We start from the raw sequence: 27,848 nt of genomic DNA on the forward strand, positions 1-27,848 counted from the left end.
AGGGCACGGCCGATTTCCTTCCCCATCCTTCCCTAACCCGAGCTAGCGCTCCGTCTCTAATGACCTCGTTGTCGACGGGACGTTAAACAACACTAACCTAACCCTAACCTTTATTAACATCTCAATAGTGTGTATTATCTGACTTATAAGTTGTTTAGTTTCATATTACTTATAAACCTCGTTAGCCTATTCCGTGAGAGTGTCCCCGAGAACAACACTCTACATTCAGAAGAGAGCAGCACCGACAGGAAGCTAGGGAAAATTATGAAAAATGGTACTCAGTCAGAGGAAGGGAATACTGTGGTTAATAACATTTGTACTGCAATTAGCCACCAAAGGTCCTAACTTGCATCGCACCATTAGTAACAAAAATGAAAGTGGACAGTGTAGTGATAATTTATCTCTTCGTACCGCTCAGTGTAACTTGCCTAGTGCACGTTAAATTACTTGCGTTGCCATTTCGATTATCTGCTATGACTGTTCCAAACATGCATGCTTGACTGTATTGCAGTTACGTACAAAGGTGGATGTTTTGAGAATGGACACAATGTCCAAAATTAGTCACCGTCGATAAATAAAGGATGCCTGTCAATGTTAAATACGACTGAATTCCAACCATTTATTTCAGAATAGTGTTACTTATGTTGTGGAGTGTAAGTCAGTCAGTAGACAACATTATATCATAATAAGACCCATTCACTGAGCTGAAAGACAGCAGATTGACGGACTCCTTGAGGAAGGATGGATATTCTGTTTTTGCCACTTCTGTTGCTGTCATCAGACTATGAAGACGGTGTTCGTATTGCCCTCGGATTTCCAGACGGCTGCAGTCTTTTGCGGAAAACAACAGCGTCCGTTGGAATCATATTCAGGTGACACGAGCAGAGTGAGTACACCTCGTACGGCTCCCCACTCCTTCCCTTTCCACCCTGCCGCATGCCGATTCTGGTGGAGTGCTGGGGGGGGCAGACACCATCGCTACATGCTAGTCGCGAGCTCCAGTTCCTCAGGGTTTCTGCCGCATCCGTGGGACACAGAAGACCTCACGGCCGATGTTGCGAGTCGTCGGCTGAGCGCTGGCTCCCACGCTGTACTGCGGTCGAAGCTACTGTCTCTAGTGATCGGGCCGTCGACCACTCGTATTTCAACAGCTTTCTCTACTGCACAATCCCTATACGGAGCGGCCTGTGTTATCAGGCTGTTGAAATACAAGTGGCTGCCGGTCTGTTCAACAGGGAGCTTCACTCTCAGTAAAGCGTGCCACATAGAGGTCAGTGTAATGAAGTAACAACTTCAGCAGAGAGCTAATTCCACGCCCGACGGCGGCGTCATTAACACTGAGGGACCGGAATTCGCACCCAGCATTTGCCATCGCCTCCGTCCTCCACTCCATACGACGTTGCGAGCGGCTGAGTAGTGAGAGAAAGGCTGGGGAGCATTATTGATATGAAGGAGGCGCAAGGCGGCGCCTAAAGTTGACGCCAAGGTAAGCTGTCGAATGTTTCGTAAGCGAATTCACCCGGCTCTGCACCCAAGAGAAATAGCAACAGAAGATTCTCCGGTAAAACTATATGTAGCAAATGTGAAAATGGTGTTTAGAAATAGTGAGCATAGGAGGGAAGTCATAACTTAGGAAAGGTTCAGAGCGACTCACAACAACAATTTGAACGTCGTCTCGTCTTTAAACAAATGTGAATACAACAAACGGCGTCATTGTCCACAAACCAACATACCGTGCCATCACAGGCCATCTCACTGTTCCTACACATGTCGCCAGACTTCTTGCAGGACGATACTTGCTTTTGTGACGTTCCACACCCAAATCATCGTCGTTTTCTCAAAAACCAGCATAGTTGTTCAGATTTTTTTATGTTTTCAAATGGTTCAAATGGCTCTGAGCACTATGCGACTTAACTGCTGAGGTCATCAGTCGCCTAGAAATTAGAACTAATTAAACCTAACTAACCTAAGGACATCACACATATCCATGTCCGAGGCAGGATTCGAACCTGCGACCGTAGCAGTCGCTCGGTTCCAGGCTGTAGCGCCTAGAACCGCACGGCCACTTATGTTTTGAGGCTGTACCGCCGCCTAACAACGGGTGTCTGGCCGGCTTTGTTTTGTTTCCGATCGGACGAGACCCGCTTCCGGGTACGAAGGTTTGCGAATGCGCAAGCAAGTCCAGCATTCGTTGTTGAACTCCACAGCAATAGAATTGGGTCCATGATCATATACACATGAATATTTCACTATTCGTATTGTGATTACGAGACAGCATTGCCGTCACGATGTTCTGACACCTGCCTTTTCATTCATGGAGTGCATACAAAGAGAACGTATTCGAATGTCTTGCCCATCCATACCCAATTTGTACTTGTGCCTCTAATAATACCGTTGTCGACAGGACGTTAAAATCTAACTTCCCTTCTTTGCTATGTCGACTAGGTCTCAAATGGTACAACTGTGGAATCTGTTGCTTTGCAATCTTTGGCGCTAGATCTGCTGGAAATGATGTTTCAAGCTAAACATGTATGGACTGATTATCTCTATAATACAAAGGCACAATTAAATACTCCATGTACGCAGGTAGGTGACTGGATGTAATGTATAGTTCAAATGTAAAACAGTTCTAAATAAAAAAAATCTCAATACTGCATTATGTTGCCGTAACTGTCAGCTGCCCTTTTAAGTTTCATTCCATTTTCATAAGACTTCCTGTGTAGAATCTTTTCATTGTCATTCGGTGTATACTTCTAATCCTTAAAGGAGTTATAAGTAATCTATTCCACAAAGTTATTACATTTCTCTGTGCCACAGAGAAGTTTATATCTTTACTGAAAATATTGCCCTTGGAACTTTAATTCTGCTGCAACTTGGCGTGTTCGTTATTGTTGTGTTACCCTTAAAATGATTGCTCAAATCACGCGTCTAATTTGTGAGATTGGTTCAGGGCAGCTATCACGGACCATCACAAAAATTTCCACACATACAGACCGTGGATTTAATTTTTCAACATTATTTTAGACGATTAAAGCATGCACCATGGTACCAAGACAAAGAAGTATTCCATACTTCACGTTATTATGGGTGAGAGTAGGAAGTATTCCGTAAGCCTTCACATTACTGTCGGTGAGAGTAGGAAGTATTCCGTAAGCCTTCATATTAGAATAAAGATAGTAAGAGACACCTCACCGGAAGATGAAGGGTATGACATTTTTCGAAGCGGTGCGAATGTGAAACGTTACCACAAGGCTGGAAGCCCAAGAAATTTCTATCAACAAGGTTGACAGCTCTTAAGTTGCCTTCAGTTGTAAGCCAATACTTCTTAACTTCAGACTTACACCGCCATGTAGGTGGTTTCAGAAGGTCACTCCAACCGCTACGGATCTCTCATTGTGAGTAGAATCAGAAGAAAACTCCTAAGATTCACAGGGATGGAATTATCTCTGGAAATATGAATGTGTTCTTACCTGCTTTGGTGGTTCCACTGCGCACTTCTGTCGCCTTGGGCGGCGTTGAAGGTCGTGGAATTTCTGAAAATCAGGAGAAATACTATTTTAAGCGTATACACTGCAGAAACCAAAAATAAGGGTACAGATTATCGCAGTATTTTTCCACTTTCCAGGTGACTGAACATCCAACTTCAGAAAAGATCTATGGTGCAGACCACTCACAGGACACAAATGCGTCGGAGACAGAAATTACACGTATATAAAAATTACTCATTACTGTAGATGATTTTCGGAACATCACTTGTCTGAACCAGTCGATTGAAGCAGTGAGAGTATTTTAGTAAACAATGCTGCAACCTTTCATAACTTTGTTTGAGAAACATTGTAGTGTTGTTGGTTTGTGAGCTCTTGTAATAGCCGCTCGAAACCTGAAGCCTTTTTCACCGCCCCTGCATAACAAGCGCTGCGGCAAACAAATTGTCAGAGGCCATTAAAAATGTCAGTGCGGGCGTTCGATACTTGACGTCGTTACGAGGACTCTCCAAAGGTCGTTTCACGCCTGCAATTAATGTGCCCACAAGATCTGCCGCTAAAGTCACCCCCAGAGCGGCCAACCGGCAGAATGCCAGACTGTCTCCCGCGGATCGCCATCACTACGCTATCTCGGTCTAAGTGAGCGACGTGACGTTACTAGACAGTATTGTATAGCTGCGGAATGTAGGTTTCCCCCTCTCATTTCACTACTCAACTGTAGTTTGACAGGTATCGCGACCAGAAAGTCCTTTTGTGCAAAAGGCTAAGCGGCTGCAAACACTAATTTTCCTAGTATCAAAACCATCGCCGCATCAGAAACACTTCGAGAATCGTTCTGGACGTTTTCTGAGATATTGTCGTAGCTATAGGGAGAGCTGCGTTGGTGAATCATAGTAATTTGAATAACATAGCAGGCAAAAGATATTGAAGATAAAAGAATATTTAGGGTCGATAGATCAATAAGAGGTGGCACATTGTACTTCAAACAGCTAACTGTAAAACTTCTACCACAGAAAAAGGAGATACGCTGACCAACCAAAACATTATGATCATTGTCCAGCGTGACGTTGCGGGCGCGTGACGTACTAACAAAAGTGTGGAAGTGGAGCAGACACGGACAAGGAATCACCCTAGCGAAGATATGGGCTAAAAATGGAGAAATCCACTGAGATAAGCGACTCTGACAAAGAACAGATCATTATAGCGCAGAGCCTGTGAACGTGTATCTCGAAAACGGTGAAGCTGGTCGAACGTTCACGTGCTACTGTCGTGAGCATCTACATATAATGCCACATACCACTACAAACCTACTAACAAACTGTAGGATCCCTGATCCGCAGAATCAGTGATGTATTTCGTTCCAAAGACGAACAAATAAGCTATTGAGCAGGTGGTCATAATGTTTTGGCTCATCAGCGTATTTTTACGGTAGAAGTTAATGTCAGCACGTCACAAATAAAACACCACGCATACATACAACATGTTGTCCTGTATGTTTTAATTGCGTCGTATTTTATTTGAGACACGCTGGTGTTCCCTGCCAATTTTTCTTACAGTTTGACACACGATCACTACCTGACATTCAGTATTGTAATAAGGGTGCACATCATCAAGAAAACGTCGGCCGAAGAACCCAAGACAGAAACCAGAAGGTAGCTTGTCACCAAGAGGCCACGAAGGCCTTAACAATTTTGTACAGCTAATAATGTGGCAACATCCGATTATGACAGCGTAGATCTGGCGAACCGGTGTTAGTAAGCAAAGTGATTCATCTGAAAGACCATCTGTCAAAATTCAATGGGGGGGGGGGGTCTCTTCTTTTAGTCATAGTCTTCTGACTGGTTGATGCGCCCCTTCAACAATACGTTGACGCTGTCCAAACTACGTCCTCAATTATTTGCTGGATGTATTCCAGCCTCTGACTTCATCTACAGTTTCTATCCTCCACATCTCGCACTAGGACCATAGAAGTTATTCCAAAATGTCTTAACCGATGTTCTACCATCTTGTCCATTCTTCTTTGCAGTGTTTTCCATATATTCCTTTCCTCGCTGATACTCCGGAGAACCTCCTCATTCCTTATCGTAACACCCATCTAATTTTCTACATTATTCTGTAGCACCACATCGCAAATGCTGCAGTCCTGTTCTGTTTTTGGCTTTTTCACAGTCCATTGTTCACTTCTATTCAATCATGAGCTCCAAACGTACATTCTCAAATATTTCTTCCTCCAGTTAAGGCCTACGTTTGATACTAATGGGTTTCTCCAGGACAGGAATACCCTTTTGCCAGAGCTAGCCTGTTTTATGTCCTCCCTGCTCCGTCCATCATGGGTTATTTTGCAGTCTAGGTTGGAGAATTTCTTAAGCTTTTCTACTTTCTAAATCCCAGTTCTTATACTAAGTTTCTCGCTACTCTCATTTATTCTTCTACTCATTACTTTTGTCTTTCTCCGATTTACTTTCAGTCCATATTCACTAGAAAGCTCATTCCACTCAACAGATCCTGTAATTCTTCTTCGCTTTCACCGAAGATACCACTGTCGTCTTCGAATCATATGACTGATATCCTATCACCTTCAATTTTAAATCTACTCTTTAATCTTTTTTTATTTCCGTCAATGCTTCTTCGATGTATAGACTGAATAGAAGGGACGAAAGACTACATCCCTGTCTTACAACCTTTTTAATCCGAACACTTCGTTCTTGGTCTTTCACTCGTATCGTTTCCTCCTGGTTCTTGTACATATTGTATATTATCCTTCTTTCTCTAGAGCTTACCCCGTTTTCCTCTGAATTTCGAACACCTAGCACCATTATACATTGTCGAACGGTTTTACCAGGACTACGAAAACTATGAACTTTCCTTGATTCTTCTTCAGTCTTGCTTCCATTATCGGCCGCAACGTAAGAACTGCCTCTCTGGTGCCCTGACCTTTCGTCTAATAGGTCCTCAAATTTGTATTTAATTCTTCTGTATATTATCCTTGTCAGCAACATGGATAAATTAGATGTTAAGATGCTTGTGCAATAATTGTCGCAATTGTTGGCTTTTTCAGTCCTCGGAATTCTGTGAATGACGATTTTCCGGATGTGTAAGGGTATATCGGAAGTTTCATACATTCTAGACACTAACATGAATTGTCGTTTTGTTGTCACTCCTTCGAATGATTTTAGAAATTCTAATGGAATGTTATCAATCGCTTCTCCCTAATTTAATCTTAAGTCGTCCAAAGTTTTCTTGAATTCTGTTTCTAATAGTGGATTTCCTATGTCTTCACTCCCGACTCTCTATAATTCTTCCAATACAACATCAAACAAGTCTTTCCCGTCGTTGTGGTCTTCCCCCCTATATACTCTTTCCACCAAACCGCACTCTTCTCTCCATTCAACAGTGGAATTCCATTGCAGTCTTAATGTTATTGCTATTGCTTTTTACTTTACCGAAAATTGTTTTGAATTTTCTGTATCCTGAGTCAGTCCTTTCGACAGTAATTTCCTTTTCGATTCTTTCACCTTTTTCGTGCAGCCATCTCGTCGTGGCTTCCCTGCACTTCCTGTTTCTTTCATTCCCAGGTGACTTTTATTTCTAGTTCTCTTGCAAACGTTTGTGGTAGCCCTTTTTACTACAGATGTCCATTCCTTTTCAACTGAACTGCCTATTGATCTACTCCTTATCGCAGTGTCTATAGCCTCAGAAAATATCAAGCTTATCTCTTCGTTCCTTAGTGCATCTGTATACCTTTTCTTAGCACACTGATTCTTTCTGCCAAGTCTCCTAATCTTCAGCCTGCCGTTCAGCATTACTAAATTGTGGTCTGGGTCTATTTCTGCTCCTGGGTATGCCTTACAGTCCAGTATCTGATATCGGAATCTCTGCCTTACCATAATATTACCTAACTGTATACCTCCTCCTCTTGTTATTTTGAAGAGATAGTCGGTATTATTAGCTGAAATTTACTGGAGAACTCAGTTAGTCTATCTCTCCTCTCCTTCCAATCACAAAATTGATATTCTCCCGTAACCTTTTGTTCTATTCCTTCTTGTGCAACCGCACTCCAATTCCCCATGAATATTACATTTTCATCTCCATTTATGTACTGAATAGCTCGTTCGATATCGTGATATACTTTATCTATCCCTTCTTATTTTGCTTGCAACTTCGGCATACATACCTGAACTATTCTTGTCGGTGTTGGTTTGCTATTGATACTGACAACGAATGCTACTCCTGTTACCCCACTTTCTGCTGCTGTTGATGTTACCCTGTACTCTTCTGACCAGAAACCATAATCTTCTTTTTTTTGCACTTCACTGACACCCACTATTACTATATTGAGCTTTTGCATTTCCCTTTTAGATTTTGTAGCTTCCCTAACACATTCAAACTTCTGACATTCTGTCGCCCGTATCGTAGAACGTTACCCTTTCCTTTGGCTATTCAATTTTTTTCTCATGGTCAGCTCCTCCTTAGCAGTCCCCTCGTGGAGATCCGAATGGGGCAGCAGTACATAATCTTTGGCGATGGAGACATGATCATCACAGTTTTTCAGTTGAAGGATACATGTCCTGTAGATAGACATTATGTGCCTTTAATTCAGTGGTTTCCATTGCCTTCTGCGTGCTCATGTTGTTGATCATTGCTGATTCACCCGCTTTTTAGGGGCAGTTTCCCACCCCAAGGTCAAGAACCTCTGTCCGCTACTCGGCTCTATGGACAAGGCCACTGGCAGATCAAGGGCGGCTTCTTACGCCGGACTTCTTCGGTCGCCATTTCTCAAGGTTTTAGTAGCGGCGGGGTTCGAATATGGGTATTGGTGTGCCTCCTTCGCCGTCGTTCAACAGCAGTCAGCATGGATGCTTGATCCAGACACCAGCTGCGGAGGCCCATAAGAAGCAGCGCTCGCTGAACGGTCGTAGAGGAGACATTTTTGATAGCTCGTTGGTTCACCTAAGGGGTCAGTTGTTCAAACGTTGCACGTCTGTTCTCCCGCACACATCTCTGCCCGCTGGTGCACCACAGTCTCCTCAAGTCTCCTCGCCGCCGTTTTTGGATAGCGCCATATTGCTATGCACAGTATACAGGGCTATTACAAATGATTGAAGCGATTTCATAAACTCACTGTAGCTCCATTCATTGACATATGGTCACGACACACTACAGATTCGTAGAAAAACTCATAAAGTTTTGTTCGACTGAAGCCGCACTTCAGGTTTCTGCCGCCAGAGCGCTCGAGAGCGCAGTGAGACAAAGTGGCGACAGGAGCCGAGAAAGCGTATGTCGTGCTTGAAATGCACTCACATCAGTCAGTCATAACAGTGCAACGACACTTCAGGACGAAGTTCAACGAAGATCCACCAACTGCTAACTCCATTCGGCGATGGTATGCGCAGTTTAAAGCTTCTGGATGCCTCTGTAAGGGGAAATCAACGGGTCGGCCTGCAGTGAGCGAAGAAACGGTTGAACGCGTGCGGCCAAGCTTTACGCGTAGCCCGCGGAAGTCGACGAATAAAGCAAGCAGGGAGCTAAACGTACCACAGCCGACGGTTTGGAAAATCTTACGGAAAAGGCTAAAGCAGAAGCCTTACCGTTTACAATTGCTACAAGCCCTGACACCCGATGACAAAGTCAAACGCTTTGAATTTTCGGCGCGGTTGCAACAGCTCATGGAAGAGGATGCGTTCAGTGCGAAACTTGTTTTCAATGATGAAGCAACATTTTTTCTTAATGGTGAAGTGAACAGACACAATGTGCGAATCTGGGCGGTAGAGAATCCTCACGCATTCGTGCAGCAAATCCGCAATTCACCAAAAGTTAACGTGTTTTGTGCAATCTCACGGTTTAAAGTTTATGGCCCCTTTTTCTTCTGTGAAAAAAACGTTACAGGACGCGTGTATCTGGACATGCTAGAAAATAGGCTCATGCCACAACTGGAGACCGACAGCGCCGACTTCATCTTTCAACAGGATGGTGCTCCACCGCACTTCCATCATGATGTTCGGCATTTCTTAAACAGGAGATTGGAAAACCGATGGATCGGTCGTGGTGGAGATCATGATCAGCAATTCATGTCATGGCCTCCATGCTCTCCCGACTTAACCCCATGCGATTTCTTTCTGTGGGGTTATGTGAAAGATTCAGTGTTTAAACCTCCTCTACCAAGAAACGTGCCAGAACTGCGAGCTCGCATCAACGATGCTTTCGAACTCATTGATGGGGACATGCTGCGCCGAGTGTGGGAGGAACGTGATTATCGGCTTGATGTCTGCCGAATCACTAACGGAGCACATATCGAACATTTGTGAATGCCTAAAAAGACTTTTTGAGTTTTTGTATGTGTGTGCAAAGCATTGTGAAAATATCTCAAATAATGAAGTTATTGTGGAGCTGTGAAATCGCTTCAATCATTTGTAATAACCCTGTACATTAACCCCGGCGGGTCTTTCAGCTTTCCTCACAAACTCCTTTCGGAAATGCTTCCACCGTACGCCCGAAAGCCAATGAGCATGCCCTTTTGGAGATCAAGTAAGTCGCTCCGTTTCCACGTTACGACAACTACAGCACTGTTTTCTCCTGCACCCCCCTCTCCCCCCCCCCCCACCACCGCCCACCCGCCACCGCCCCGGACGTGCTGCTACCCGCCATTTGTGAGTCGTTATTACACGTTGGCTTCAATGTAGGTGGTGGTCACGTTGATCTGACTGGACCGTTCATAATAGTGCAATATATTCGAAATTTTGAGAAACATAAGTGTACAATACATACAGCAAGTGACATACAATACACGGGTTGGATCACGTGAAACTTGCACTGGAAATATTGTGGAACTGGAAAATGCAATTGATGTGCAGTTTTCATGGAATCGATTTGTTGTCTGGGGCTCGCAGTGCTCCTCAATCAAAGGTTCGTGATAATATTTAGAAAACGTTTTTTTGTGGAAACCTACTCTTTTTAAACGGAAAAATACCTACTGATATTATCAAACGAAGAGTAAAATAAATCAGAAAGTCAGTGATATTCGTTGCAGAATTCTATTGCGAGTCGTTTACGAGATATCGTATTTTAGAAAGTTTCCACACCGACACGTGAGCAATACGTATGGTAGCACATATTAAAGAACTACACAAGTGCATACACTAGAGCTGGCCGCTGTGGCCGAGCTGTTCTAGGCGCTTCAGTCCGGAACCGCGCTGCTGCTACGGTCGCATGTTCCAATTCTGCCTCGGGCGTGGATGTGTGCGATGTCCTTAGGTTAGTTAGGTATAAGTAGTATTAAGTCTATGAGACTGATGACCTCGGATGATAAGTCCCATAGTGCTCAGAGCCATTTCAACCATTTTGAGCATACACTAGTTATCTGGATTCTGACTCGTAACGAGAGAATTGACCTTTACAGGTTGTGTTCAAAACGACCGCCGGCAGCGGCAGTATATGCTTGCAGTCCGGTTTGGAACGACTTATGCACACGTACTAACATTTCATCATTTGCAGCACACAATTGCAATCTCTGGCGTAATAAATGTCGTACACGCCGCAGTTCATCTGGTGTAATGTCGCCGCAGGCTGCCACAATACGTTGTTTCATATCCTCTGGGGTTGTAGGCACATCATGGTACACACGGTACATGATGGCCACCACATTGAACATCTATTGGCCTGACATGTCGGGACACACTCTATTCCACTCCGTAATTGAAAACGGAAACCACGTGTTTACGTGTACCTCACCCCTCATGGTAATGTACATGTGCGTCAGTGAAAAAGACCAATAAAAAGGTGTTAGCATGTGGACGTAATGTGCTCTTCCAGTTTCTTCTGTATCTAGGGTCCATCACCGTTCCCTTTGGATCCCTACGTAACTCGGTGCTCTCCGATACACACGATCGAACAGCGGAGGAGTGGTACTCAAGCGTCAACTTTAGGTTACAATAACTCCGGATGTAATTAACATTTTACAATGCAACAAACGACACTGATTACGTATTTGTTTATATGTTCAGGTGTGCTAACAAAACTAACGTGGTTCCATTTAAAAAAACATAGGTTTGTGTTGTTGTTGTTGTGGTCTTCAGTCCTGAGACTGGTTTGATGCAGCTCTCCATGCTACTCTATCCTGTGCAAGCTTCTTCATCTGCCAGTACCTACTGCAACCTACATCCTTCTGAATCTGCTTAGTGTATTCATCTCTTGGTCTCCCTCTACGATTTTTACCCTCCACGCTGCCCTCCAATACTAAATTGGTGATCCCTTGATGCCTCAGAACATGTCCTACCAACCGATCCCTTCTTCTGGTCAAGTTGTGCCACAAACTTCTCTTCTCCCCAATCCTATTCAATACTTCCTCATTAGTTATGTGATCTACCCATCTAATCTTCAGCATTCTTCTGTAGCACCACATTTCGAAAGCTTCTATTCTCTTCTTGTCCAAACTATTTACCGTCCATGTTTCACTTCCATACATGGCTACACTCCATACGAATACTTTCAGAAATGACTTCCTGACACTTAAATCAATACTGGATGTTAACAAATTTCTCTTCTTCAGAAATGCTTTCCTTGCCATTGCCAGCCTACATTTTATATCCTCTCTACTTCGACCATCATCAGTTATTTTGCTACCCAAATAGCAAAACTCCTTTACTACTTTGAGTGCCTCATTTCCTAATCTAATTCCCTCAGCATCACCCGACTTAATTAGACTACATTCCATTATCCTTGTTTTGCTTTTGTTGATGTTCATCTTATATCCTCCTTTCAAGACACTGTCCATTCCATTCAACTGCTCTTCCAAGTCCTTTGCTGTCTCTGACAGAATTACAATGTCATCGGCGAACCTCAAAGTTTTTATTTCTTCTCCATGAATTTTAATACCTACTCCGAATTTTTCTTTTGTTTCCTTTACTGCTTGCTCAATATACAGATTGAACAACATCGGGGAGAGGCTACAACCCTGTCTTACTCCCTTCCCAACCACTGCTTCCCTTTCATGTCCCTCGACTCTTATAACTGCCATCTGGTTTCTGTACAAATTGTAAATAGCCTTTCGCTCCCTGTATTTTACCCCTGCCACCTTTAGAATTTGAAAGAGAGTATTCCAGTCAACATTGTCAAAAGCTTTCTCTAAGTCTACAAATGCTAGAAATGTGGGTTTGCCTTTCCTTAATCTTTCTTCTAAGATAAGTCGTAAGGTCAGTATTGCCTCACGTGTTCCAGTGTTTCTACGGAATCCAAACTGATCTTCCCCGAGGTTGGCTTCTACTAGTTTTTCCATTCGTCTGTAAAGAATTCGTGTTAGTATTTTGCAGCTGTGACTTATTAAGCTGATAGTTCGGTAATTTTCACATCTGTCAACACCTGCTTTCTTTGGGATTGGAATTATTATATTCTTCTTGAAGTCTGAGGGTATTTCGCCTGTTTCATACATCTTGCTCACCAGATGGTAGAGTTTTGTCAGGACTGGCTCTCCCACGGCCGTCAGTAGTTCCAATGGAATATTGTCTACTCCGGGGGCCTTGTTTCGACTCAGGTCTTTCAGTGCTCTGTCAAACTCTTCACGCAGTATCATATCTCCCATTTCATCTTCATCTACATCCTCTTCCATTTCCATAATATTGTCCTCAAGTACATCGCCCTTGTATAGACCCTCTATATACTCCTTCCACCTTTCTGCTTTCCCTTCTTTGCTTAGAACTGGGTTTCCATCTGAGCTCTTGATATTCATACAAGTCGTTCTCTTATCTCCAAAGGTCTCTTTAATTTTCCTGTAGGCAGTATCTATCTTACCCCTAGTGAGATAGACCTCTACATCCTTACATTTGTCCTCTAGCCATCCCTGCTTAGCCATTTTGCACTTCCTGTCGATCTCATTTTTGAGACGTTTGTATTCCTTTTTGCCTGTTTCACTTACTGCATTTTTATATTTTCTCCTTTCATCAATTAAATTCAATATTTCTTCTGTTACCCAAGGATTTCTACTAGCCCTCTTCTTTTTACCTACTTGATCCTCTGCTGCCTTCACTACTTCATCCCTCAAAGCTACCCATTCTTCTTCTACTGTATTTATTTCCCCCATTCCTGTCAATTGCTCCCTTATGCTCTCCCTGAATCTCTGTACAACCTCTGGTTCTTTTAGTTTATCCAGGTCCCATCTCCTTAAATTCCCACCTTTTTGCAGTTTCTTCAGTTTTAATCTACAGGTCATAACCAACAGATTGTGGTCAGAGTCCACATCTGCCCCTGGAAATGTCTTACAATTTAAAACCTGGTTCCTAAATCTCTGTCTTACCATTATATAATCTATCTGATACCTTTTAGTATCTCCAGGGTTCTTCCATGTATACAACCTTCTTTCATGATTCTTAAACCAAGTGTTAGTTATGATTATGTTGTGCTCTGTGCAAAATTCGACCAGGCGGCTTCCTCTTTCATTTCTGTCCCCCAATCCATATTCACCTACTATGTTTCCTTCTCTCCCTTTTCCTACACTCGAATTCCAGTCACCCATGACTATTAAATTTTCGTCCCCCTTCACAATCTGAATAATTTCTTTTATTTCATCATACATTTCTTCAATTTCTTCGTCATCTGCAGAGCTAGTCGGCATATAAACTTGTACTACTGTAGTAGGTGTGGGCTTCGTATCTATCTTGGCCACAATAATGCGTTCACTATGCTGTTTGTAGTAGCTTACCCGCATTCCTATTTTCCTATTCATTATTAAACCTACTCCTGCATTACCCCTATTTGATTTTGTGTTTATAACCCTGTAGTCACCTGACCAGAAGTCTTGTTCCTCCTGCCACCGAACTTCACTAATTCCCACTATATCCAACTTCAACCTATCCATTTCCCTTTTTAAATTTTCTAACCTTCCTGCCCGATTAAGGGATCTGACATTCCACGCTCCGATCCGTAGAACGCCAGTTTTCTTTCGCCTGATAACGACATCCTCTTGAGTAGTCCCCGCCCGGAGATCCGAATGGGGGACTATTTTACCTCCGGAATATTTTACCCAAGAGGACGCCATCATCATGTAATCATACAGTAAAGCTGCATGCCCTCGGGAAAAATTACGGCTGTAGTTTCCCCTTGCTTTCAGCCGTTCGCAGTACCAGCACAGCAAGGCCGTTTTGGTTATTGTTACAAGGCCAGATCAGTCAATCATCCAGACTGTTGCCCTTGCAACTACTGAAAAGGCTGCTGCCCCTCTTCAGGAACCACACGTTTGTCTGGCCTCTCAACAGATACCCCTCCGTCGTGGTTGCACCTACGGTACGGCTATCTGTATCGCTGAGGCACGCAAGCCTCCCCACCAACGGCAAGGTCCATGGTTCATGGGGGGGAGGTTTGTGTTAAAGAACATATTTCCGTGCATTTTTGTATGGTTTGTATTAAACAATTACACTAGCCCCTCTCCTCACGTTCGGTCTGTGGAATCGGTTCGTCAGTATTTGATGTGGTTTACGAAATATATCCAGCGGTAACGTTAGGTGACTCACCCTGTATGTATGGAGAGGCCAATGTCAAAATACCCTGACTCGTGAATAGAGGTCGACAAGAGGTTTGTGAACTAACACCACTTATTGCCCGAACCGCGCGTTTCTGAGCCAAAAATATCCTTTTACAATGGGAAGAGTTACCTTAAAATATAATACCATACGACAATAGCGAATGAAAATAAGCAAAGTAGTTTAATTTTCATGTCGAACGATCACTCACTTCTGATACCGTTCGAATAGCAAAAATGGCAGTTTTAAGTCTTTGAACCAGATCCTGAACGTGGGCTCTCGACGACAGGTTACTATTTATCTGAACATCTAGAAATCTGAACTGTCCAGTTTCACTAATAATATGCCCGTTCTGTGAAATTAAAATGTCAGGTTTTGTTGAATTGTGTGTTAGAGACTGTAAAAACTGAGTCTTACTGTGATTTAAGGTTAGTTTATTTTCTACAAGCCAGGAACTGAGGTCATGTACTGCACTACTTGAAACCGAGTCAATGTTGCACGCTAGTGTCATCAGCAAACAGAAATATTTTAGAGTTACGTGTAATACTATTATTTATATAAATAAGGAACAGGACTGGCCCCAACACTGATCCCTGGGGCACCCCCCACCTGAAAGTACCCCACTCAGACCCCACATCACAGCCGTTATCAACATTGTGAATAATGACCTTTTGCTGCCTGTTGCAAAAGTAAGAGGTGAACCAATTGTGAGCTACTCCCCGTATTTCGTAATGGTCCTACTTCTGGAGCAATATTTTGTGATCAACACAATCAAATGCCTTAGTTAAATCAATAAATATGCCAAGCGTTCGAAACCTTTTGTTGAACCCATCCAGTACCTCACAGAGAAAAGAGAACATAGCATTTTCAGTTGTTAAACGACTACTAAAGCCGAACTGTTCTGTCAATGAAAAATGGGTCTGGGAGCTGATGGTTCACTATCGTACACCACACCACACGTTTACGCTCTATGGACTCTGACGTTCCACCTGACAAAGCCAACGGGGATTGTCGACACACCAGTAGTGAACGTTTCGATGTTTTACCTAGCTGCGATGGTAAATATGGCTTGATCACTAAACAAGATACGCGATACATCTGGAGCACCCTTTCCAAATTCCCGTGTCCAGAAGTTAACACGAGTCTCATAATCGGCCCCGTGCAGCTCTTGATCGCTTGCTCGCTTACGATCGTTGTATCTGCTCGGGGCAGACGTCGTAAGACACCCGTTTCAGTTCGTTGTTGATCGGTGAACTCAGTTTTTTTTATTACAGAGGGCAGCTAACCCTCTGACTGAACACGCTGAGCTACCGTGGCGGCACTCTCAGCTACCGGGGGCGGACAACGCTCGATCATAGATCTACTGTTGTTTCTCGTATATGTAAACGATCATCCGTTTACATATACAACAAACAGAATTAGTTCTTTTTGCAGACGTCACTAGTACTGCAATCAGTTCAAGCGCACGCACAGAATCAGAACAAATGGCAAACAATGTTCTTAAAACAATCACTGACTGTTTTTCTTTGATGGTCTCACGCTGAAATAAATAAGATACTATATATATAGTTCTGTACAACTAGCTGTATTACACTGATGGTAAGTGCAGCACATGATGAGGCAACAAAAAAAATTCAAAAATTTTTGGTGTCCATACCGATGAGAATTTAAACTGGAAAAAACACGTTTTGGAGCTCGTAGATCGACATCGTTCAGCCACATTTGCACTCAGAATTACTGCAAATCTTAGGTATAGTGTTGTTGTTGTGGTCTTCAGTCCTGAGACTGGTTTGATGCAGCTCTCCATGCCACTCTATCCTGTGCAAGCTTCTTCATCTCCCAGTACTTATTGCAGCCTACATCCTTCTGAATCTGCTTAGTGTATTCATGTCTTGGTCTCCCTCTACGATTTTTACCCTCCATGCTGCCCTCCAGCACCAAATTGGTTATCCCTTGATGCCTCAGAACATGTCCTACCAACCGATCCCTTCTTCTAGTCAAGTTGGTCGACAAACTATTCTTCTCCCCAATTCTGTTCAATACCTCCTCATTAGTTATGTGATCTACCCATCTAATCTTCAGCATTCTTCTGTAGCACCACGTTTCACAAGCTCCTATTCTCTTCTTGTCTAAACTATTAATCGTCCATGTCTCACTTCCATACATGGCTACACTCCATACAAATACTTTCAGAAACGACTTCCTGACACATAAATCAATACTCGATGTTAACAAATTTCTCTTCTTCAGAAACGCTTTCCTTGCCATTGCCAGTCTACATTTTATATCCTCTCTACTTCGACCATCATCAGTTATTTTGCTCCGCAAATAGCAAAACTCCTTTACTACTTTAAGTGTCTCATTTCCTAGTCTCATTCCGTCAGCATCACCCGACTGAATTCGACTAAATTCCATTATCCTCGTTTTGCTTTTGTTGATGTTCATCTTATACCCTCCTTTCAAGAACACTGTCCATTCCGTTCAACTGCTCTTCCAACTCATTTGCTGTCCCTGACAGAATTACAATGTCATCGGCGAACGTCAAAGTTTTTATTTCTTCCCCATGGATTTTAATACCTACTCCGAATTTTTCTTTCTGGGTAGAGTAAAATCTATAAATTGACAAATTTAGCATATTTATCCTTCATTCATATTATATGGAATATTTTTTCGGGAAATTACATTCGTTACTCCACATTAAGGCTGTCTTTAGCACAAAAAGGGGTGTACACTGCTGCTATTAAAATTTTTAACCACTTGCCTAGGTATATAAAATTTGTCACAGTCAGCACAGTAAAATTTAATAACAAACTGAAAAAGCTTCCCTCTGTCAACTTCTTTTATTCCATAGACAAATTTATATTATTGCAACGCGTAAAAGGTGATGTGTAGGAATTTATGACTCACATCCTGATGTTTTTTTTTTCCAAAGGAACGTAAAACTAAGTGACTAAACGAGGACGTGGATGCAAGTGCTACTCTGAGATAGAAGACAAACGACTTGAAAACATTGGCCCAGGTGAGAGCGCAAAGGGACTCACCATAGAGCCTGATGGAGCCCTCCGTTTCGCCCAGCGAGTTCTTGGAGATGCAGCGGTAGTTGCCGAAGTCGTTGGCGGTGAGGCCCCGGATGGTGAGCCTCATGTGCGAGCGGTACGACGTCTCCTGGATGTCGGTGTGGTACTTGCTGGTGGGCAGCAGCATCACGTTGTTGTAGACCCAGTAGCTGATGGCGCGCGGGTACGCCTCTGTGTGGCAGTCGATGGTCACGTCTGTACCAGACGGCGCGCCCACCAGCTGGTTCGGCACCCAGATCATCGGGGAGACTGCAACAGGGCAGGCACTCGGTGACAGACAAGTAAAGAATAGTGCAGACATAGGAAAAGTCATTGCATTAGGAGATTCCAGAGCGGGAAGCCGGCCGGTGTGGCCGTGCGGTTCTAGGCGCTTGAGCCTGGAACCGCGTGATCGCTACGGTCGCAGGTTCGAATCCTGCCTCGGGCATGGATGTGTGTGATGTCCTTAGGTTAGTTAGGTCTAATTAGTTCTAAGTTCTAGGCGACTGATGACCTCAGAAGTTAAGTCGCATAGCGCTCAGAGCCATTTGAACCATTTGAACCAGAGTGGGAAACAAACTAGTTGGATCTTTGTTCAAATGTTCAAATGGCTCTGAGCACTATGGGACTCAACTGCTGAGGTCATTAGTCCCCTAGAACTTAGAACTAGTTAAACCTAACTAACCTAAGGACATCACAAACATCCATGCCCGAGGCAGGATTCGAACCTGCGACCGTAGCGGTCTTGCGGTTCCAGACTGCAGCGCCTTTAACCGCACGGCCACTTCGGCCGGCAGTTGGATCTTTCCACGGGAAAACGTACCATCACGAAAATATTCTACCTGGTATGTAAGATATATGAGACACGTGAAATACCCTCATACTTCAAGAAGAATCTAGTAGTTTCTAATCTATAGAAGGTTGGTACTAAGAGGTGTGAATTTTACGGAACCATTAGTTTAATTACTCCTGGCTGCAAAATACTGTCAAGAGTTATTTGCAGAAGAGTGGAATGAAGAAAGAAGTCAAGCCTGGGGGAAATCAGTTTGAGCTTAGGAGAAATGTAAGGACACGCAAGGCAATACTGAGGCTACGACTTATCTTAGAAAATACACTGAAGTAAGGAAAACCTATGCTTTTAATATTATTAGGCACAGATTAAGGTGTTTTTTTTCCAATACTGAGCCCAAAAGACTCTTCGAAATTCTGAAGGCAGCAGTGATAAAATACAGTTGGAGAAAGGTTATTTACAAATTGTACAGAAGCCAGACTGCACATATAATAGTTGATGGACATCAAAAGAGAAGCAGTTTATATGGAGTAAAATTGGGTTGTGGTCTATCCTCGATGGTATTCAGATTATGCACTGTAGAATTAGTGAGGGAAATCTAGGAGAAATTTGGGAAGAAAATAAGTTTCAGAGATAAAAAATAAAGGTTTTGAGTTTGACAACCAAGCAATTGTATCAGACACGGGAAAGCGATATAAAATGAAGACTACAAATTTAAGGGGGGTAGGACGTCAAACGGGCCGACTTGGAGCAGGAGAGGCACCACAGGACATTTTATTTTCTACTGTCTATACTTTTACAAATAAATTCACAAGTAAGAGAGATTCTTTGATGAATTTTGCACAGCACACAAACCAACTTACAGGTGTATGAAACTCTAGAATTTTCCAAATCTATTAAAAACTGTGGTAAAAATTGAGATAATTAACTACAACATTTGATTTTTTCTAAATCTAAAGTATAAAACGTAACAACTCATTTATTTTTTCATAAATTAAATAGATTCTAGAGTTTCAGACACCTGTAAGTATGGTTTGTATGCTGTGCAAAATTCATCGAACTGTCTCTCTCACTTATGAAGGAAAGTGTACCTATAGCAACAAATGCAGCCAATAGTAAGTGAAAAAATGATAAAATTTCACAATTAAAAAAATTATTTTGTTATGTTTTTCAACTTCCCCTGCTACGAGTGTGAATCCTGAATCCTTTCTGGTCATGCTGACAAAGTTTTATGAATTTCCTTGTAAAAGTATAGATAGTGGAGATTAAAATGTCCTGCGGTGCCTCTCCTGCTCCAAGTTTGACGTCCTACCCCCCTTAAACAAAAGTCTTTCTGAAAACGAAATTTGTTGACCTCGAATGTAAATGTGTTAGGAAGCTGCGAGTATCCAATATCATCAGGTATTTAAATGTTGTGTATTAGCAGTAACATTTGACAGTATATTTATCGAAGTGCTTAATTGCAGTGACTGTATTGCAGCTACCTCTGATTTCGCAGAGGTAGAATTTTAAATCAATCGCTGTCCAATTATAATATTGTGAGTTAATTATTATTGCTGTCACTGTGCTCGAGCGCTCAGTAACAGTTGGCAGCAGCTGGTCGCAGTAAAAGCAGAGCAGAAGCAAACGCGTTCTGGCATTGTGCGCATGACGTCGGAGAGGAACACTTCGCGCCCATGTTTGTATGCTGGAAGCTGTGTGGTTTCGTGAGTGTTGTCATTTTCGCTTGGTTACTTTTGTAAAGTGGAGTGATTTGCAAGTGAAAGTATTTTGAGCGTGCGCAAGCAGTGCCAAGTTGTGTTGCTGTTCGCTGCATTTACCACAATTGCAACATTACAGGGACTGAAGTATGCTTCATGCTTTCCCTCACGATGCAAATCTGCAAAAGATTTATCTGTCGAAGTGCTGTATAAATGACGCTTTAAATGTTCCAAATGCTTGAATATGCTCTTTGAGCTGTGTGCGGCTCGAGTTCGCCCCGTTTTTTGTTTGTCATCGACTTTTAAGGTATTGCCACCTCGTTTTCTTATTCCATTTACTCGCGTCAATAACTTCCTGCCTAAGCTGCCCGTGAGTGGAAGCAGCAGCGCTTAGCGATAATAGCACTGTCGTACCATCTCTGGAGCGACCGATAGTATTTCCGGGTCGTCGTGCGTCTGGGGTTCAGTTGGGAGCTTAGTCGGAGCGTAGCTGCAGTGAAGTCGTGACGCAGCAACAGTGAAGTCGGGGACGGAGCGCCAGTGAGGTGCTGACAGCCAGTGCTCGCCGACCGCCGGCGACACACATGAACTGTCCGACGGAAGGAGATTGGAGCGGAACAACCGTTTGTTGGTCGTCTCATCGGGCGACGTGTATTTGGTCTTTTGACCATTTCTGGGCCCCGTCACTTGGTCATCGTGCCCGACGTGGGTCGGTTCCTTCCTTGCGCAGAGATGTCGTGGCCAATGGGTAAGAGTTACCTCTGTATGGAAGGGTCCGAGCCAGTGTACCTGGGTCGCCGTGTGTCCGAGTTCGGAACGGACATGGAGTGGAGTCGGGTTGGAGCCGCAGTCAGCTTCGGACAGCCAAGACTCGCTCCACCGTTGCCATCACACGTAACTTGAGTGGTAACGATCTCGGTTGGTCGATCGGTCGGTCGTCTCATCGGACGACGTGTATTTGGTCGCCGACCGCTTGTGGAAACTCTCTGTGTGTCGAATGGATTCGTCCTTGTTGTCCCAGAGTGATCGCTTATACGATTGTTTGGGTTCTTGTGCAAGTGTGTTTACGTGGAATCGTGCGTGTAGCTTATGTGATTTCCACTGAGCAGATGAATGCTGTATGCGTACTGGGGTAGTCAGTCGGTCGGTTGAAATAGAGCAGCGAGTGTGTCGTTTGAAGGGAATTGATTATGCTGTTGGTTGGTTCCTCAGCCATCCCTAGCTCGTGTTGCCACCCGATTGTTCAGTGTTACGCTTCGCTGTCTGTCTCACCTAACCTGTGGTTAGAGTTCACTCCAAAAGCCGACGCTTGGAACACTTCTGAGCACCACTGTTTGTTGTTTGTGATTGTCATTTTAGTTGGTAACAGGTACTGTGCCAGGGATTCAGGCGTGTATTAATATTGTCTGTTTTCTGGTTAGTATATGACCTTCAACCGTGGTCCGCAGCTCGTGGTCGTGCGGTAGCGTTCTCGCTTCCTATGCTCGGGTTCCCGGGTTCGATTCCCGGCGAGGTCAGGGATTTTTCTCTGCCTCGTGATGACTGGGTGTTGTGTGATGTCCTTAGGTTAGTTAGGTTTAAGTAGTTCTAAGTTCTAGGGACTGATGACCATAGATGTTAAGTCCCATAGTGCTCACAACCATTTGAACCTTCAGCCGTGTTTCATTTAAAATTCTTGTTACTCTGGATTTAGGCCTTCAGTCGCGTTTGTTTCAGAATCTGTGGATTTAATATGTAAATCCTTGTCTGTAAGGTTTCTCTTTAATTATTTTGAATTCTTGAAACGGCCTTCAGCCGTGTTCTGTAAATGTTTACCTTAAGGTTGCCTTTAATTATTCTTGAGTAATTGCTTGAGCCTTCAGACGACAAGATGCTTCAAGTTTTCTTAATATGTTTTTCTGTTGTTTTGTGTAAAGTCTTATCTTTAAGGTCTCTCTTTTGTTAGTGTAAAGAAAATTTCTTTTATTTGGGCTTACAGCCGAAGAAATAACTTGAATTTTCCTTAATATGGCCTTTAGCCGGAATTTGTAAATGCCTTGATTATGAAGAATTCCTTAGCTGATCTGAAATATTATTTCGGCCTTTAGCCGGGAAATATTGTAATTTTGCTTAAGTAAGGCCTTCAGCCGTCACTTTAAATCCTGGTGTTTTAAAAGCAATCATTTGAAGTTATTCTGGAGAAGTTATTTGGGCCCTCAGCCGTGAACTGATCTTTGTTGTTTTAAAGAGAAAACTGAGCATTTGTTTCAGGAATAATGTTGAGTGCGTTCTTGTATAACTAACAGTAATTGAATATGGCCCCTTTCTACAACCTTCACTCTTGTCATTTTAAAGAAACTGGTTGTGTTAGAGCATCCGGAACTGCTAAATTTACCGCAAAAATGAAAGCTTAAGGGCGATGCTTTTCCGTCGTAATTTACCTCGTGGAATTAGCGCAAGTGATTCCACACAATATCCAACGAGCAGAAAGAAAGGAACAGTTCAACAAAAGTGATATCCTTAGAAGAAGCACAGAGACAAGACTTTAGAAAAGCTTCCACTACTGAATGACTGCCGATAAAATGTACATTTTCAGATCAGTTTGATGATTGAGATAGAACCAGTTTACTGAGGAGAAATGCCTATCTGAAAACAAGTGCATGGAATCTCGAGCACGTACTAAATAAAGTCAGTTGCCATCAACAAAACAACGTCTGCACGATGAAGAGAGAAATAAAATGCACTTGAGTCTCGTGAAATTAATTGAGTACTGGGGTAAATATATTCACGCAATGAAATCACATGTTTCTTATGAGGGTCAAAATGGGCTCCATGGATCAGAGTGAACATTTGCAAGTCAAAAACTTTCGGCATTGTTTTGCAGTAAATTACAACTTTTTCAGGCAAAAACTCGGATATCCTCTACTTGCAGTGCCAGCTTTGCGTTCGTGGATTATTCATATTTTCAGCTGCCACTCAATTATTTTTCAAGGATGTTTCACTTTTCATTAGCTACATTGAAGAGCCAAAGAAACTGGTACACCTGCCTAATATCCTGTATACGCATAAATACAGCAACACGACGTGGCATTGACTCAACTAATGTCTGAAGTGTTGCTGGAGGAAACTGACAGCACGGATCCTGCAGGGCTGTCCATAAATCCGTAAGAGTACAAGGGAGTGGAGATCTCTTCTGAACAGCACGTTGCAAGGCTTCCCAAATATGCTCAATAATCCTCATGTCTGGATCGTTTGGTGGCCAGCGGAAGTGCTAAAACTCAAAAGAGTGTTGCTGGAGCCACTCTGTAGCAATTCTGCATCCGTGGCGTATCGCATTGTCCTGCTGGAATTGCCCGAGTCCGCCGGAAGGCACAACGGACGTGAACGGATACAGGTGATCAGACAGGTTTCTTCCGTACGTGTCACCTGTCACACTCATATCTAGATGTATCAGGGGTCCAATACCACTCCAGCTGCACACGCCTCATACCATTGCACAGCCGCTACCACCTTGGAAGAGTCACGTGCTGTCATGCAGGGTCCATGGATTCACCCGTCCGTACACGTCCATCCACTCGATACAATTTTAAACGAGACTCATCCGACCAGGCAACACGTTTTCAGTCATCGACAGTCCAATGTCGGTGTTGACATGTCCAGAGGAGGCGTAAGTCTTTGTGTCGTGCAGTCATCAAGGGTATAGGAGTGGAACTTCGGCTCTGAAAGCCCATATCGATGATGTTTTGTTCAATGGTCCGCACGTTCCTATTTTTAATGGCTCAGCATTGAAATCTGTAGCAATTTTCGGAAGCGTTGCACTTCTGTCCGCTGACGATTCTCTTCCGTCCTCGTTGGTCCCGTTCTTCTGGCCGCAGCGATTTCGGAGATTTGATGTTTTGCCGGATTCCTGATATTCACGGTACGCTCGAGAAATGGTCGTACGGGGAAATCCCCACTTCATCGCTACCTCGGACATGCTGTGTCCCATCGCTCGTGCGCCGACTACAACACCACGTTCAAACTCACTTAAATCTTGATAACCTGCTATTGTAGCAGCAGTAACCGATATAACAACTGCCCTAGAAACTTGTTGTCTTATATAGGGGTTGTCGACCGCAGCGCCGTATTCTGTCTGCTCACATATCTCTGTATTTGGATACACACGCCTATACCCGTTTCTTTGGCGCTTCAGTGTAATTCTTCTGCTTCTTGCAAATAACGCATTTGTTTAATTCTTTTTGTAAAAATGGAAGTGTCCAGCTATTAGCTAAAGACCTTTTAAATTTGTGACGCCACATAACATGAAAATGAGGGCTATATAGATCTTGTTTACTCGTTAAAACTTTTCTCACAGCCAATTTAGAAAACTTCAAGCTCATTTCGAGCATTTACTTTGACAGAAAACTGCAAGAACGAATTACACAACACTCCTCTATCTGGATGTTTCGAAAATGCTTGAAGCTTTTAAAAACAGCCAGTGTCTCTTTAAGCGCCAGAAAAGTTACAGGATGTAACATTCTAGCAATAGCAGATTAGTAATTTTACATTTCATTATTTCAATAGAAACTAAAACATACTACAAATACGCGTTACGGCACTGTTCCGGAAGGAAATGCTGTTCCTTAGTGACGTCACAGCGTCCGCGAGTAGCGGCTCAGAACGCTTAATCCCCGTCCTTATTCTTCCACGGACTTTGGTTGGCAGTCTGCTGCCGGCATGTGAGCAGCGAGGTTGGGTTGAGAATATGAGCGGGTCGGCACTGTTCGGTAAAAGTTGCTACCTATATGGTATTGGTATATGATTAGCTCCGCCGCGTTATTTCACTTCAGAGTTTCGGTGTGAAAATAACTATGTCGCATAGTGGCACGAAGAACCTTAATTAACTGTGCATGTTTCAAAGAACCTGCTGTGGGTTTCGTTTCGATAGTAAATCGTTTGTTCGTGACCTCGTAACAATAACTGTTCTTCATAGTACCTGCCATTATGCGATTCTCCATATCGTCAATCCCTGAATTACCTGTCTTTCAATTAAAGGAACTGTGGGAAACAGCAGTATCGTTGCAATGTAGCATGGTATCCAACGGCCGTGTCGCAAAGTGTTTTCTGAATTATTTTGTACTGAGTGTAATCCTATACGGAAGGTAAACGTGGCCAATGATTAGTTCACATAAGGAGAAAATAGAAGATTTTATATGAGGTAGTAAAGAAGTATGTTGTAAATTAGACGGGGAGATAGACTAATGAGATCCTGAACATAATAGAGGATAAAATAAACTTATGCGAGAACACGAAGAAAAAAGTATTCGTATTATATGACTCATACTGAAGCATCAGGGAATCGTCAGTTGCCTAATGGAGGGTGTTGTAGCCGTCACAGGGCTAGATATACCATATCAAATTTAGTGAAGACCGGAGTATTGTGCACGAAGAAAATATTGACTCCTAAGTAGCCAAAAACAGGGGTCACTGATACTGAGGCACTGAACACTTCATGGCGAGTTACCAGGAGAAATCTTTTCGCCAGTAACTGTCCGTAATTTTCAGATTGTTTTTTTTGTGTGTGTTACAGGAAGAGGGAATAATATACAAGTAACTGTCCACAAATCCGCACGTCCAAGCTGAGGTCCGGGTCGACGCGGACTGTATCAATAAGCTCAGAGTGTGCTCTATTGGGTGGGACGTTGGGCGCGGCCTGCGTGAAGCCCGTAACGTAAGTGAATGCTGATTGCTAGTCAAGGAAGCATCATCTCTATGAGAAATTGCTCTGTATTGATGGTACAGTTTTAACCGAGTGGGTGTTGCCTGCTACTCAGTGTGGTATTGTTTAGTTACTGTCTCTCGTGTCTCAGTGTGTCTGCGCGGTATCAGGTATTAGGTTTGACCTGGAAGTCAGCTTATTGTGCACCATTGCCTGTCAAGACGGCCACGGGCCGCTTGTAGCGGTCGGCGACGTTGTTGAGTTTCCCAAGGCGACGAATCAAATACTTTAGAAGTTCCTGCCTTTCACCCTTTCAGGCTGTTCAGTGTTTTGAGACTTCTTCGAGGAGAGCCTTACTCAGCGTATTAGTTCCACAGAGAGGTCTATAATACTCTGTTGCACGCATAAAACTGTCAGTGTGTGACGGTACGTTGGATGCAGGTGTCTTCTGTCACTGTTTGCGGTGTGTTGTGGCCGCTTACGTCTGACGAAGAGCCCCCCGTCGAATTCTAGCCGACCGACGTCCCATGAGAGGTAAACGATCTTGTCGTACTTCCCGCTGGAGGTCGGGCTGCGAGGTCGCTGCCTGGCCAACCTGTTTGTGGAGCTGCGCGGTTTTCGGATCTAGAGGCTGGACGCCCCTCTAGCGTCGCCGTGCATTTGCGCACGATGCAGCCTCCGTAGCTAGCTGTGTGCTGTGGTCACAGTTGCAGAATTTGGCGGCTGTTTTCTTTCAAGGTGGGCATTCGAGACCGTCGTGGTCGCTGCTACATTTCGCACACTTATATCTACCTCTACATCTACATTGATACTCCGCAAGCCACCCAACGGTGTGTGGCGGAGGGCACTTTACGTGCCACTGTCATTAACTCCCTTTCCTGTTCCAGTCGCGTATGTTTCGCGGGAAGAACGACTGCCGGAAAGCCTCCGTGCGCGCTCCAATCTCTCCAATTTTACATTCGTGATCTCCTCGGGAGTTATAGGGAGGGGAAAGCAATATATTCGATACCTCATCCAGAAACGCACCCTCTAGAAACCTGGACAGCAAGCTACACCGCGATGCAGAGCGCCTTTCTTGCAGAGTGTGTCACTTGAGTTTGCAAAACGCTTATCAAATAACCCTGTGACGAAATGCGCCGCTCTTCTTTGGATCTTCTCTATCCCCTCTGTCAGCCTGACCTGGTACGGACGCACACTGATGAGCAATACTCAAATATAGGTCGAAAGAGTGATTTGTAAGCCACCTCCTTTGTTGATGGACTACATTTTCTAAGGACTTTCCCAATGAATCTCGGCCTGGCACCCGCCTTACCAACAATTAATTTTATATGATCATTCCACTTCAAATAGTTCCGTATGCATACTCCCACATATTTTACAGAAGTAACGCTACCAGTGTTTCTTCCGCTATCATATAATCATACAATAAAGGATCCTTCTTTCTATGTATTCGCAACACATTACATTTGTCTATGTTAAGGGTCAGTTGCCACTCCCTGCACCAAGTGGCTATCCGCTGCAGATCTCCCTGCATTTCGCTGAAATTTTCTAATGCTGCAACTTCTCTGTATACTACAGCATCAACCGCGAAAAGCCGCATGGAATTTCCAACACTATCTACTTCGGTGGCATG

At 43.5% G+C, this 27,848-nt stretch overlaps 1 protein-coding gene across 1 annotated transcript in view; it reads right to left on the minus strand.

Annotated features, from left to right (window-relative positions):
- The window catches only part of LOC124780250 (lachesin-like), a 303,063-nt gene that overhangs the window by 113,318 nt on the left and 161,897 nt on the right, over positions 1-27,848 (minus strand). Inside the window, exons 6-7 of the mRNA XM_047253767.1 lie at positions 18,034-18,318; positions 3,471-3,533 (exon numbers count right to left, since the gene is read on the minus strand). Coding sequence (XP_047109723.1) covers positions 3,471-3,533; positions 18,034-18,318 — 348 coding nt within the window. The remainder of the gene's footprint in view (positions 1-3,470; positions 3,534-18,033; positions 18,319-27,848) is intronic.

This window comes from Schistocerca piceifrons, chromosome 1 (genome assembly GCF_021461385.2).
Source record: "Schistocerca piceifrons isolate TAMUIC-IGC-003096 chromosome 1, iqSchPice1.1, whole genome shotgun sequence".
In the NCBI taxonomy this organism is placed as follows: domain Eukaryota; kingdom Metazoa; phylum Arthropoda; class Insecta; order Orthoptera; family Acrididae; genus Schistocerca; species Schistocerca piceifrons.